General features: G+C 41.6%; 2 protein-coding genes across 2 annotated transcripts in view; one reads left to right on the forward strand and one right to left on the reverse strand.

Moving 5' to 3' along the window:
• Positions 1-1108: 1108 nt before the first annotated feature.
• grk7a (G protein-coupled receptor kinase 7a) lies at positions 1109-8610 on the forward strand. The gene is made up of 4 exons (XM_005939392.2): positions 1109-1880; positions 3108-3563; positions 5808-6088; positions 6243-8610. Exons 1-4 carry the CDS (start codon positions 1284-1286, stop codon positions 6580-6582), a joined length of 1674 nt encoding a protein of 557 aa, XP_005939454.1. The 5' UTR covers positions 1109-1283; the 3' UTR covers positions 6583-8610.
• A 1755-nt stretch (positions 8611-10365) lies between these two features.
• Positions 10366-15757, reverse strand: part of atp1b3a (ATPase Na+/K+ transporting subunit beta 3a) — a gene marked incomplete at its 5' end in the record, with an annotated part of 6388 nt that continues 996 nt past the window's right edge. The window contains 6 exon segments of the mRNA XM_005939393.3: positions 10366-11977; positions 12068-12154; positions 12698-12748; positions 12925-13115; positions 13274-13372; positions 15213-15341. Of these exon segments, the coding sequence (XP_005939455.2) occupies positions 11810-11977; positions 12068-12154; positions 12698-12748; positions 12925-13115; positions 13274-13372; positions 15213-15341 (725 nt within the window).

The following is a 15757-nucleotide window of genomic DNA, read 5'->3' on the forward strand; positions in this document are numbered from 1 at the left end:
TGCAACAATTAAATTAAAATGTTGACTTAATACATTTATTATACCATTTATAACATATGCATATTATTTTATGGTATAAATTATATATTCATCTGTGTTGTATATACATATTTATGTGTGTGCACTGGAATGTACCCTAATATAGCAAATTTATTGCAATTAGAAAAATATCAGTGGTTGGCTAATATACATATTTGGCCTTTCCTTTGTTGTCTCTCTGTTAGGCAGTAGCCAAGTCGCTCACACGATTAAGGTCGTATTTGTCAGGCTTTTATAAAGTGATCACTACCGAGCTACTGGAGCCACACTAATCCAATCCTGTATGTTTCTTTGACACGTGTACACTTCCAAAGATGGGACCACTGCTGATGTATGTTTTTCTCTCTGTTGACTTTTACTCATACAGAAAGTAATTTGCATTTTACATTATATACAGCAAATAATGTACATGCTATAATTTTCAAGATTCAAAACTCTAGCCTTCACATGCAACAGATTAATTTATGATGGTCTGCTCCACATGTCTGTTCAACAGCTCCTCAGATCAGTGAGCTATACAATCGTATTGTGGATAAATGATAACACCCTAAACATGAACTAAGTAAACATTTGGCTGTTGTCTAAGAAAATAGAGTCTTGTGGTAAGCGTTCTCTTGAATGTCCTCAGTAGGTGTCATTGTGACGTGCTGTTCAGTGATGAATGAGGTGAATCATGAGAATGAAAGTGTGAGGGCAAAAAAAGAAGCAGACAGATTAGCAGCAAGCTCTCTAATGTATCTGCTCTGTTGAGTCTGGATGAGGGGAAAGAGAAAAAAGTAGGATGCTGATGAACTACATTGCTTGATCGTGACACACTCTTCCCAGAGTACTTTATGCTTATTTCTGATCTTTTACTACCTCAACATTAAATGCATAGTCAACAGAACTCACTGAACTACTCAAAGAATACTGAACACCATGAATAAATATATAGGGCTACAAAGCCTCTTACCACAGAGCCCGCTTACGATTCCCTTTCCGTGCTCAGCATCCTTGAATAGACCACACAAAGATCCTTAAGCCAAAATCCCTCCCTGGTATTTAATTCTAAATGAGTAATTACTGGGTGTGTCAGTGTGTCTTAGGTTTGCAGGTAGACTGGGTAAGGAAGCTCATTTGCACGGTGGCTTTTGAGCAAATTGCGCCATCACACAGACACACATTCTGAAAGTGTCAGGGTATCCATCGGCACCCACTGAAGAACCCAGTTTCTTAGAGGGGACAGACAACATACAGCTGTCAAGATGTGTGACATGGGGGGACTGGATAACCTGGTGGCCAACACGGCCTACCTAAAAGCTCAGGGTGGCGATGACAAGGAGATGAAAAAGCGGCGTCGCAGCTTGTCTCTCCCCAAACCTGAGGCGTGCACGTCAGTACGAGCTACCATTGAAAAGGACTTTACATTGCTTTGTGAAAGGCAGCCTATTGGCAAAAAGTTTTTCCGCGAGTTCCTTGCAAGTAACAATGAGTTTAAGCTTGCCGCAGAGTTCTTGGATGAGTTGTATGACTGGGATCTGGCTGAAGGAGCAACAAAAGACAAGGCACGCCAAAACATCATGACCAAGTATTGTAAGGCTGACTCCAAGAGCTTTCTGACATTTCTTACTGGAGAGGCTGCTGACAAATGCAAATCTGTCACCAATGCCAATTTCGAGGAGGTGATGAAAGGCAAGGTCCAAGACGGTGTAAGAGAATTTCTGAAAGGAAAACCCTTCACAGATTATCAGGCCAGCCCGTTCTTTGACAAATTCCTCCAGTGGAAGGAGTACGAGAAACAGCCCGTCAATGACAAATACTTCTATGAGTTCAGAACTCTAGGAAAAGGAGGCTTTGGAGAGGTAAGCATGCAAACACATCTCAATTAATTTATTTGAGTTGCAAGAGTCATCCCATTATGACCATAGAGTATGGATAAAGCTAAAATAAGCTGTAGAGGTGTGCTCTACACATAATTACACATATAAGTAAATCACATCTTTAAGTTTTAACATGTCTGAGACTGACCATGAAGTCACATACCACACAGGCATTACAGCTTAAATTTTGTCTTGCGTTTCACAAGGTATTACTTTGTTTAATTGGTTTAGGGATTGTGTCTTTTCAAAACACCTGAGGATTAAAGAACATATGAAAGCTTTCAACCCAGTAACTGAAAGTGCACTTTAATTTAAAATATTATATTTTTAAAGAAAAAAAACTGCTGTGTAAGCATATTAACTGAGCAGTAATTATATTAGTGGATTAGTGGAGAGCAGTATGAAATTATGTAAACGGCAAAAATAAAATGTATTGAGAGGCACCAAAAATATATGTGTGTAAAAATGCTTTCATCATGGCTTAGGCTGACAGTGTCTAATGCACTGATAGAGGACCCACAATTGAACCCTGAAGAACTTTTTTACTGTCAACTCGAGCTCTGACAAACAGGCTTAAATAAACAAACATTTAACAATGCAACTTGCTCAGAAAATTAATACAATAGAAGTCCAAAGAGCAATTTAGTCACCAAAAAATTATACTATATCTGTTTAATGTAAATGTGGAGATTTTGGCGATAACCTGGTGAAGATTTGCTGTGACTGTTATTGCTTTGTGCTAAATCAGCATACACAGTGGTTGAGAGTTAAGCAATGAGTCCAGTCTTTTCATTTAGCTAGTAAAGTAGAAATCACCTTTGAATTATAAACAATGATAAGTGAAGTGACTTTTCAGATAGTGGGCCTTGACTGCAAGAGAGGTGTCAGATTTGTCAAGACATCACTGGCAAGGGTCAAGCTAGATTATCATCTTAAACATTAAGTCATGCACCACTCTCTGGATTAAAAATTATTTATGATCATATTTAGTGTGAAATTCTGAAATAGGAACATTTAAGTTTTAAAGGATAAGTCACATCTATTTTCTTGTGTACATTTTGTTAATACTAAAGTAGAGAGTGGGAGCTATCCGATCAGTCAGTAAGCTACCAAGAGACCAGGCTTTTTTTTTTGTAGTAAAATGAATTAAAATGATTTGATGAACATCTGGAAGCTAACACTCCTAACAAGTAACGTGTTTTCCTCCAGGTATGTGCTGTTCAGGTCAAGAACACGGGCCAGATGTATGCCTGCAAGAAGTTGTGTAAAAAGCGTCTGAAGAAGAAGGGAGGTGAGAAGATGGCCCTGTTGGAGAAGAAAATCTTAGAGAAGGTTAACAGCCTGTTCCTGGTCAACTTGGCGTATGCTTATGCCAACAAGACCCACCTGTGCCTTGTCATGACCCTGATGAATGGAGGAGACCTCAAGTACCACATTTACAACATAGGCTACGATGGCAAGGGTGTGGACAAGGGCATTGAGATGAAACGCATCATCCACTACACAGCGCAGATCACCACTGGCATTCTGCACCTGCACGACATGAATATAATATATCGTGACATGAAACCAGAGAACGTGTTGCTTGATAGCCAAGGCCAGTGCCGACTTTCAGATTTGGGTCTGGCCATAGAAGTCATTCCAGAGAAGACTGTCACCCAGATGGTGAGTAGATGTCCCACACGACAGTGATGTTATAAATTTAGATGGCAGGTTTTTCTTTTCCACTTTTAACAAGATGCAGAACAACAAGTACACTGAGTTTCACTCTTAAGCTCTTAGAAATCTGTTAGCTTTAGAGCCACAGCTATATGATGCCAGGACTGATTATAGGATTTCATAGTAGCTCCACAGTGTAGTGGTTTACACATTTCCCTAACAAGCAAAAGACCCCTGGTTTAATTCCAGGAGGATTGCATCAGGAGCAGCATCCGGTGTAAAAACTCAAACATGTGGAACTACCCACTGTGGTGACTCCTTGTGAATGAGTGGGCAGTCAAAGTACGGTAGAAAATATCTACCATAAATGGGCTGTTAGTCAATGCATAAGGCATATTTTGCTGCTCGCAAAATATCCTGTGCTGACTCACGCTCTTATAGACATATTTTTGTCAACTCATCATAAACCACACATATACATACACAAGCTTTGATTTCCACTACGTCTTTTTAAATTATCCGAAGACAGGTGGAGGTAAGATACTGGGCAGATGTCAGTCCTGGTTTGGCGTTTACTTTAAATCCGGACAGGGATTACTGGATTCCTTAAGGATCTGTGCGATGAGAGTCTCTGAATCGATTATATAAGTCATTTGATCCTTTAGCGGTCAGATTATAGCTGGGCTATTTATAGGACACCATTTTGTGCTGTGGTTATGTTAGAGATCTTGCAGGTGCAGTGCTTTTAAAAGTACTGCTTGCTAAGTGTAAGAAGGTCTCCCTGAAGAATCTGGTCACAGGGATTTAGTTATTTCTGACACCTTATCTCTGCTGCACTGTCTTTCAACAGCACATACATAGCATATCAGTCTCTTGCTTTACTCCCAAGAAAAGGAAATAGAGATACAATGTTCTCACTGAGTTCACGATGTCACACCAGTAGTTGCATAATTAATTAAAATGATAATAATAATTGTGATTTCCCGACAAAAACATGTTTTTGACAAACGGTAGGTAATGCTAACACTAAATTATACCCCACTGTACACATCTAAGGACCAGGGTTTCTTTAGGACTTACTTGCTGCAGCAAAGAGTAAGCTCTTGGCTATATGAAAGTCCAGTAAGCTCATTATCACGTACTCTGATGCTCCTCAGCCAGCCAAAGTGACTAGGCTAACCTTTACAGGCAAGGCTGGCTTTGGACCCCTAATCCTCTTAGTGGAATTACACAAGTCTGTCCCAGATTAGATTGACAGATCCAGGTAAAATGTACGCTGAATATGTTTAGATGTGCTAGTTTGCAAACACGTCTGGAATGGTTCTTTAAAAACACTAAAAACACACTAAAACCAGATGAACTTTGATTTAAATTTATGACATGAGTGGTCATACATGGGTGTTTTTTTAAAAGTTGCACAGGGAACAAATTGGAAAATGAATGCATTTTACTAGTTTTGCATGCTTGGTATCTTGTAATATAAAATACATAAGTAATGTTTAAACAGTATATAGCGTGCCAGTCAGTCACAGGGCCGACATGTAACAGGCAATACTTTAGTTTCCATTCACCCAGTCTTTCTATCTTTGGACTGTAGGTGGAGCACCTGGGTGTACGTGGAGGACATCCTAGCTCCACACAGAATACTTTCAGTACATAGTAAATGCATTTTTGGTGTCACTATAGCAGGACAGTGAATCCTGTAGTTCCTACTGTTTGCTTGCAGTAGCTTTTAAAGTTTTATATCAGTTTACTGTATATGTCCATTAGTAATTCATGGCTATGTGCTGTCTGGTATTATTTCTGCTGGTAGCTATAGTATCCAAAAATGGCTGTCCCTTATATAAGAGGCCGGACAGCTCTGTCAGTGCGTAGACATACACAACTCTTGACAGGTAGTAGGCTTAGCAATAGGATTAAGCTCCTGGTCCGAGGCTACATGTGGGGTCATATAGGGAAAGCAAGGATGACATGGGAGCAGAAGGGCAGGAAGAAAGTAGGGAATAGAGTGACAGGTGAAAGTTAAAGAGACAAGATGTGAAGACTTTATAAAGATTTTTAGCTCTCTTCTTCTGTTGAGGGGTATGCTGTATAATACTATACCTACTTTTTGCTTGGTGTTAAGTGCTTCCTCCTTAAATGGTCTTACAAGTTTCAAGTTTCGTAATAAATATGAAGCACCTTCCATTAGGTCAGAATATCTAATGAAGTGTTTTTTGTATTTGAATCTCATATTCGTCCTTTATCCAGGCTGGTACTGGAGCCTACATGGCCCCTGAGCTCCTGACCAAAACCCCATACAGGACATCAGTGGACTGGTGGGCCCTGGGCTGCAGTATCTATGAGATGGTGGCTGGCTACACACCTTTTAAAGGCCCTGAGAGCAAAAAGGAGAAGGTTGAGAAGGAAGAGGTGCAGAGGCGCATCCAAAATGAGGAGCCAAAGTGGGAGCACAAGTGCTTTGATGCACTAACCAAGGACATCATCCAGCTGTTCCTCAAGAAGAAAATGGATGAGCGTCTGGGCATGAGGTAAGTGGCTCTTTTATCCAAGAAGTTTATTGCCATTTGTGAACTTAATGCTAGTATAATGGATGTCTAAACGCTGCCCTTGAGTTGCCACATGGATCGGACATTGCAATTCACCAACTCTGATGGAGAAGTGTATTTTTTGTCTTTTCATTAGGAACAACATGGAGGATCCCAGGAAACACGAGTGGTTCAAGACCATCAACTTTCCCCGCCTGGAGGCAGGGCTGGTTGACCCTCCATGGGTCCCCAAGCCCAACGTTGTCTATGCCAAGGACACTGGTGACATCGCCGAGTTCTCTGAGATCAAGGGCATCGAGTTCGACGCCAATGACGAGAAATTCTTCAAGGAGTTTAGCACAGGCGCTGTACCCATCCCATGGCAGCAGGAGATGATCGACACTGGACTATTTGATGAACTCAATGATCCCAACAGGAAAGAAGGTGGAGGAGGTCTCGACGATGACAAGAAGTCTGGCACGTGTACATTGCTGTGAGCAGCCACATTTGATACGAAACAACCGTGTTAACATTCAGTATTTTGTTTTCTAAACTCGTGTAAAAAAGAAAAAAGGTTTTACGAGAGGCGAACACGAGTGTGTCTGTCGAGAAAGGCGCACCGTCCCTCTCTTGTAAGGATGTCCATGGCATAGGGAAGCAGTAAAGTATGAAGGATTTGACAATGTGTTTCGAGCACTGTCGCTCAGGTTCACAGCTTCTTTTTCTTTTCTAATGTTGTAGCTTTGCAACGACTTTGACCATAAATGACTGCTAGGAGAAAGCGTTACTAAAGTTTTCATTAATGACACACATTAGAGGAGTAAGAGGAGCAAGTTAACGCAATATGTTTGTGCCAGAACTACCTTATTACTTTCCTGTCTAAGAGGTTCAGTCAGTGTGGTTTTACCAGCTGAAGCAGTGTTGTGTTACAAGCAAACAGGAACAACCACACATGTAGACATTCAACAGAATTGGAGGAGGTTCATTGGTAGCGAACTGTAGAATTTCAGAGCACTTTCCTTGCTGTCATCAGATCACTCTGTTTCTACGACGAAAGTGCTTTTTATCTAACACCATGTGGAGGACATAATTGTGTTTTTTTAGTCACCTGTTGTGATCCTAAATCTGACAATTAGGATTGCATTTACACTGAATGTTTTAGTTTTATAAGACCAACTGTTACAATTGTATGTATTGTATATAAAGAAATATATATATATATATATATATCTATGCACAGAGAGAAAGGAAAATATTGTATGTAAGTAATTTATAATATAGAATTAAATGAAAGAGAGTGAAGAATACCAAAAACCTCTTCAGTGAGTCCCTCTGCTGTTGGTGCTGTGAGCCTCTGCTTGTAGTGAGAAATGGAGACTCTCGCTCTGGGATTTTGGGGGAGAGATGAGCGCTGAAAAAGCAGCTCATTGCTGCACATAAAAGATTAAAATTTAGACAGATTGAGCAATAAATTCCTGAACCAGGAATGCACAGGTTGCTTTATACTGGCCCTGAAACGCTAACTCGGGGCTCCTTTCTTAGTTTGAGGTTGTTGGGCTGAGTCTAGAGACTCTAAAGAGTTTTTAAATTTCCAGATCTTGCGCAGAGGTCAGTTTATACAGGTAATTTTAATAAGTACACGATGCATGTAAATATAAAATGAGAGGAATTGCTACACTAGATGAAGTACAGCACAGCAGACGTTTCCTTGAATCGTGACTCATTTGAATAAATTAAAATGTCTTTTAAAAAGTGTCTTTCTTCACTCATGAATATTCATGTGTTTGTCATTTGTTGTCACCTTGAAGCCTGAACATTTCCACCACCAGCGTCAGAGAGCGGCCCAAATCGAGTCATGCCGCGCATGTTCTCTGGGCTAAATATAACCACAGGGAAAGTGCTGCGGAGAACTCTGGAGTAAAACCTAAAAATATCAGTCGCATTAATCCCTTTAGGATGCTGACTACATTCAGGCTGTGCTCCAAACTGGCATGTTTAGCTCATAGCTGATAAGGCGATAACCAGTGTTATCCTTGCGCCTTCTTTGCTCAAATCAGCTTCAAATCCCTTCAAGTTCTGTAGCATCTCAGAACTGTAAAACATTTCACAGCTTCATCACGTTTGGTCTCTCCTTTTTTAGTGAAATATGAATGAAATTAAAAGTCAACCTTTAAATGTATCCTGGTGGCTGTGATGGCTAGAAGGGGAAAATATGAAATGATTATGGAAGACACTAACACATGAAACACTCATTTATGTGTGAGTTCTTCATGTCAGAGCGGTTTATTTTACATGTTTGCCCACCTCCTTCGTCCATACAGCTGAAGAAGTGTACTTTCTTTTGTCTCCAGTACCAGTTGTTCAGCCCAACTCAAGGACGGTAAGAGCTTAGCAGAACTTAAGGTGGATTCTTGCTGCAGCTAAACCCCGACAGATTATCTCATGTAGCAGGACTTGGGTTCAAACTGCTGTTGACAACGAAAGGACTGAGCTGCTGCAGCCCAGGGGCGCTGCAGGAGCCGGGCAGATGAAGGCGCTGTGAAATTAGAGTGGACAGGTGTGATCCGAATGCCTCTACTGATGTATTCTGACCTCTACAGCCATTTCAGACTCAGTTGCAGGTCTGGCCTTTTGCACAAATACCCGGCTAGACTAGGTTTCTGAGAAATGAGGAAAAGACTGTTGAGGTTATAAAGATGAACAAATCTTTACAGACTAATGATTGTTTAGATTTTATTTAAGCAAGTACCTGCTAAGTTCAAATGCCACACCAAGACCTGCTCCCTTGCAGTTCGTCATCCAACAAGCAGCACTGTGTTAGTGCCACGCGCATGCCTAAACTATTCTTGCTTCTGGCTCCCTCGTGTGCCAGCAAATATGTGCTGCAACTGCGGTGAGAGTACTTAGAGGCTGAAGATAAACAATCCCAGGCTTCAATAAACAACTGCGGTCCCTCATTAGCTCTCTTTCCAGTCCCAGAGGTATGAAGCAGAATTGGGAATTTAAACAAGTACAATTATGTAATTTTATGATGCATCCAAAAATACGATTAAACATTCCTTTGTTCAGTCACATGATGGGCGAAATCAAGATGTGCCCTAAAAATGAATTGATACATGTATGAAAACATGTCCTTGTTAAAGATTAAATAAGTGTTTTGAGGCCTTTTGGGGGGGTTGTGACCCATTACAACAATAGTGTCTGGGTTTGGCTCTGGGCATCAGGTGTCTGAGTTGTTATCAGTTCCTCCAAAGACAGAATCCCCCTCCATCATTACACATGGCTTCATTTATGTAACTGTCCCCGGACAAAAGAGGTCAGATCATTGTTATTTCACAGGAGGAAGAAAAGCTGCTTCTGTTTTCAAAAATCTCCCGTTTCACTGCATCCCAAAGGTGCTCTGTTGGACTGAGATCTGGTGACTATGGCGGTTTGAGTACAGCGAACTCATTGTCATGTTCAAGAGCCCAGTTTGACATCATTTGTGCTTTGTGACATGGTGCACTATCCTGCTGGGTGCAGTCACAAACACAAACTGTGGTCAGCAACAATGCTCGGGTAGGCTGCGGTGTTTAAACGATACTCAGCTGGTAATTTTGACGATCAAAGTGTGGCATTAAGTGCAGCAAGAAAATGCGGCAGGTGGCTGAACTGCTGATACAAGGAAGGATGGATCCATGATTTCATCTCATTTAAATTCTGGCCCTACCATCTGAATGTGACTCAGCAGATTGGACAGCGTTTATCCAAATCTTCTGTTTCTCCAGTTTTGGTGACTCTGTGCAAATATTAGCTTCAGTCTCCTGTTCTCAGGTCTTCTGCTTCAAGGTTTGACATGTTGCACATTCAGAGATGGTCTTCTGCATACACTGGTTGTAATGAGTTATTTAAATAGCTGTTACCTTCTTATTACCTTTAGGAATCTGACAATTCTCTTCTGTCCTCTGGCATCAAAAAGGCATTTTCGTCCAAAGAACTGCTGTTCTCTTATATTTTCTCTTTTTCAGACTATTCTCTGTAAAGCGATGATTCAGAGTAATCAGCTCAAACGAGCACATTTGCCACCAACAACCATGCCTTTCTTCTCCATTCTGACGCTCCGTAATCAGAACTTCAGCAGGTCATCCTCCATGTCTGCACAGAGTGTTTACTATATTAGATATTGGTGCAAAAAAGCAAGTTGTTGTAAAGAATCAGAATCAGTGAAGTTTGACTTGGATGCTGACAGAATTTAAGGTAGAATTTGAATGAAGGAAAACAAAACACAACACAGGACTCCATTTTTTCTTCAAAATCACTTATCCCACAATTTATTTCATCAGGTCTTAAGGCACCCTGAAGAGATGTTACAAGTTGTTTGTTCAAATGCGGGTTCCTTTTAAGACTGTGTAAACATAGCTTTGAATAAGATATTTTCCTGTAAATCTTTGTTTAAATTATTTCTTTACAGTGCACAGACATTGTGTTTTTGTGACAAAAATACAGTGTGAATTAAGTAAATATGGTAAGATAGTTTATATATATATACATTGAAGAGTAATAGATCGGCAGACAATCAGATCAACAGGCTGAAGAAGAGAGAAAAACTAACAATCTTTGAGACCCAGATAGATATACAGATCACGTATAGATATACAGTACATAGTTACAGTGAACTTTTGAGTTTTGCAACAACGCTTTTTCCAGCGCCTCTCCGCCTTAAAAGCTCATTTTTACACCGTACCTTCTCGCGAGTGAGTGCGCGCCCGTGTCGCCTTGAACCACAGTCGACACGACGGCACCCCCCGGCCCCTGCCCCGCGAGGTGGTCTCAAGTCCCGGAGGGCTCACCCACGTGTTTGCTATTGCAGTGGAGAGGTGAGTAAACAGGAAGACGGGCAGACAGACAGACGGACATGCAGACAGACGGACACACAGCACAAGACTGGGTTGTGGCTACGCGGACCACAAGACAAAGATCTATCTATAATTCCCCTAAATATGATATAGGATCACAATGTATTTATAGTAGAAAGGGACTTTGTAATTGGCATTTCATATACAGGGATACAGTGGCTATACTTGATTATCACGGTATGTTTCCATGAAGTCTTTGTGATGTGCGACGAATAATACTCTGGAGATGTTCTACTTTCTCAGTTATACTATACAGCAAGATAAAAATCCTCTCCACACTGATGATAATACTGAATCCATACAGTTTAAGAGATGAAAGCAACACTCTCTTCCCTGGCAGCGGGAAGCTCTAAAAACAAATTTAAACAAAATTGTTTCATCAACAATTACACAACAGCTCCAAATGGCTTGGTTGCAATGGCTATAAGTTATCGAATCACGTCAATACAAATAAAGAAAAAAAAACAACAACAAACGTAACTGAGCGGAGGATGAACAGTGCAATAGGTGAATGGGGAAGGGGGGGAAGAGGGGGAAAGGGGAGGGAGGGCGTGTGGACGGACGGACTCACGAGCGGAGCCTGTGCTTTGTTATGAGGGTCTTTGAGGAGGTCAGCGAGGAATCGTTAAGAAAAGAAAAGTCAGAAATGTCATGAAAGCAGCATGTGGTACCACTGTCTCGCTGACTGTGTTGTGCCACATCCCAAAATGCCGCCTTTGTGACGTTTTGACGATTCCTTCTTTTTCTTAAAAAAATAAAATAAAATAAAGATAAATCCTTAGTGGGCAGCTTCAATTAGATTTCCTTTCACAGGCTGTATATTTGCCTTTTACTCCACCACCTTAACCCTGAACGTTACGCGGCCCAGGAATTTATCCCGTTCGTCGTTGTTGCGCAGGTTGGTGCCCTCTACCCTGCACTCCACGGCCAGCTCCTTGTTGTAGTCCTCCTTGGTGAGCAGCAGCTTCACAGCCACCAGGGGCTGCATGTAGTTCTCCTGCATCAGGACCGAGGCGATCATTTATTAGTAACACATCACTTATTGGGCAGGTTAGTGGATACTGTCCGGCTGTAGTTAAATACTTACATGGGCTTTCTTGCCGTAGTAGGGGAAATACATCTTATCAATGCGGCCCTCACTTGGGAAGTAGTGCATTTGGACCGGGTGGTCTTTCTGCAAGGCAGGACACGTCTCAGAGTAAAGATTTTACAATGAAGGAATTCATTTAATGTCGAATTAATGAGACATATTCCGAGACCACATGAAACGGGACGGAACAAGACAGAAAAGTGAGGACTCTCTGCTGTCAGCGAGGAGGTTTAAATGAAGTGGAAAACACGATGCATTCCGCTCAATCCAAAAAAGTGACATTTCTGGCAGAAAACTTACACCGATTAGATTAAAATAGACTTTAGAATGGCACTAAGACTGGTTTAGAGTCACCTGCATAACGGCATGTTACATAATGAAAATGTGTTAACACCCCTACTGGCCTTATCCTGTAAAATTTACATGTTTATCTTACCCTAAAGCCATCAGTGACAGCATGCAGGAAGATATCAGACACAACACAAACAAAAAGAAGGAAGAAATGAAAGCGAGATCAACAGAAAGAAAACAGTGAAACTGTTATGTTTTTGTATGAAAGAAATAAAAAAGACAAAAAATACACATACAAGCCAGCAGGACAAGTGTAATGTAGAGAAAATGCTTTACTTTGACCGTGCAGTTGATGTAGGGATCCCCAATTGGCTTCAGGCCAATAATCTACGAAAGGAGAGAAACAGGAAGAGAGGTTGAAACTGTGCACGGCTGCTGCTTGCGTGAGTCCAGAATTAGAAATCATTTATTTTTGGGAACAAATAAGTGGAGAATAGAGGCTGTGCGGAAAACAGGAAAAGGACGCGCGTTTCCCTGGATCTGTGAGAAATAGCGAGTGTTACCCTGTTCATCTTCAGCAGCACACAGGGTTTTCCTTCTTGATATCCAAAGTCAGTGTCGGAAAGGCCAGAGCACAAACTCAGGGAGGTCCTCCTGAAGGGACAAACTTTCTTTGTCATCTCACCGCCATCCTGCATGTAATACTCTCCCGGAATGCACTCCTCGTTGTTCTCCTGCATCGAATCGTTGTATCCTGATGCAGAGACAGAGATGGATTGAGGTACAGCGTATTCAGATATTTGGCAAGAGTCAGTGGAAAAAGATCGGAGAGAGGGAGAGTGGTATTCATTTTATTACAGCTCGCTTTCAATCTGTTTAATTTATCCGTGCATTAGAGCAAAGTGCACTTACTTTGCAGGAAGGATTCCAGATGGTTGACATAGGTTTTGTAGTTTTTTGAGTCAGATTTGTTGAAAGTAATGTCCAGTGAATTTGGACGAATCACCAACCCTGTAACGAGACATAAGGTAAACGAAGGAAAGCGGTGAACACATACTCACACACGCCCTGAATGCGTTTCAGGTAGGTGGTGCTGTGGGGATGGCACTGTGAGTTGGACAGGCCCTCTCAGCACTTGAGCCAAATAAAAAGCCACTTTCAGCTGCTCCCTTATTCACACGGGGTCGCCACAGCGGGTAGCTCCGCTTATTTGATTTGGCAGATTTTTTTACGCTTGATGCCCTTCCTGACACAACCCCAAAGGGATTTGTGTCCCTCCCGGGATCAAGCTGGGAAGCTTTCACTCGTTAGGCCAATGTGTAAACCACCATACTACGGAGCACTGAAGCCAAAACGACAATAATATTTGCTGCAAAATTGAGATCATTTATGAATGTTTTATAATCTAATATGATTGTGAACTTTTAAATAAAGAATAATGTTGGTCTCTGAAAGCTCTGTTAACTCCTCCAATCCAAGATGAATCACCACAATACAATCAATCATCTAATAAAAATGACTGGAAACACAAACCAGACACAGCCATCAACTCAGAGGAAGCCAGATTTACACATTGAACATCAACACAAAAATCGAAACTATCAACAGCAATCAGCATTGATTACTGTCAGAGATGACACCAAAAACACGGCGCCTGCACCTCGATTTTTATCTTTCAAACACTGTTATGTCCTGCCAAAGCCATCGATGATCTCGTAACAAGTACGCCACATCTTATACAACCACACTGTCCAGCAGCAGGTCTGCATCAGCGGTTATGAATAACAATCACCCTGTTATTAAGTGTCATTTATGCTGACGGTATGTTGGCAGAGCATAAAAAAAAATTGGTTCTGCATACAGCTGAGAGTTTAAAAAGTACATTTTCAGGATTCGCCCTGAAGCCCTTCATCATGGCATTGATGTCCATCTGGTAATAAATGTTAGCCTTCTGTTTGTCAGCGAAGAAATAGCAAGTAGCATAGTTGGGCTGTCACCATGAGTACTGTAGGAGAACATCGCTGATTCTGATAATCTATTAAAAGGATTCATTTGGAAATCTGAAATTCACTTCTGCATGGCCATCTTCATGCTGCACTCCTGCTTACAGGTGTGGTGACTGCACTGTGGGCAGGCAGATCAACTGAACCCAAGTAACCTTAGATCCATTACATCTGCTGTTAACGCTTTACCCCAAGAAAGCCTACCAGGATTAACCTTTAAAGCTCAGAAGTTAGTGAGGGTGGTCTCTTCCTGTCTACCCTTGGAAAAACCTGGAAACTATTCTAATGGTCATCAAACCACGCCTATGCAGAGTTATCAAAACTCGTCATTAAAGGTGGAGGTGAATGATGTCCTAATACGCAGATATAGAAATAATCATGGTGAATTTATGCTACAAGGTTGTGTCTGTTTGGGTTGGTATTCAGTGTGGAACCATGGGTTCCTGCCAAGCAGTCCTCCAAAATCAACAACACCTAGTTCAAAGTAGATGAAGATGCTGATTGGTTGTGGGCGGGAACAGGGCAGGGAGTTCACTGTGAACGAGAAAGGGGGGAAAAACATTGCGACTTTTGGCTATCTTTGATCGTCTGTGGGCTGTAGAACCTCTTTCCCCTCTTTATACACTCGGAAAGAAAACACTCAGCCAACAGCATCCACTGGTGATATCACACAGGAAGAGTCTTCAAAATAGATCGATGTAAAAAGCAGCTGTTATGCAGCGCTTTATTGTGACAGCACCTTATTGGTGCAGGCATTAATAATGAATGCCTGGATGAGTGATGCTGCCAGGAACAGAAAAGGAAAAGTCCAGTTACTCCTGTGTATTTTAATCTTGAGAGATACTAACCTGGCTCTGGAACGCGGTCTCTGTACCTCGGCACATAGTCATCCAGAGTGAGCAGCATCACCCACATGGTCAGAGCGAACATGCCGGCCAAGAAGCAGTAGAAGACCAAGTAGAACAAGAGGATGAGTGCTGGAGGATGTCACGGGAGGAAACACATGAGAGAAAGAGAAAGAAGACGGTGATGAGATAAAGAGGGATTCACTGCGATTAACTGCACATTTTAGCCATAGCCTTACGCTTGATTTCTTTACACTTCCCCTCCGTCTTCAGGTCATTTGAATGAACTGTCCCTTCGAGGGAAACCATTTTGAATATGGGAGGAAATTTCACCGGCTGCTAACAAACGTGAGGCCCCATTTCACTTCTTTTCAGCCCAAACGTGATTCAAAGATTGCTGCAGTTTCTCGGGGCATCTGCTGTCTCATTTATATAACTGCAGGGAGAGAAAAAGCTGCATTTATGGGAACATCTGACTCAAAATGGTTCACCATCATCCAGCCTGCACAGCACGGATGCCCTCTAAGTTGCCAAAAACGGGGGGTGGG

The sequence above is a fragment of the Haplochromis burtoni genome, unplaced genomic scaffold (assembly GCF_018398535.1).
Source record: "Haplochromis burtoni strain Fernald_Lab_line unplaced genomic scaffold, NCSU_Asbu1 Contig_266, whole genome shotgun sequence".
In the NCBI taxonomy this organism is placed as follows: Eukaryota; Metazoa; Chordata; class Actinopteri; order Cichliformes; family Cichlidae; genus Haplochromis; species Haplochromis burtoni.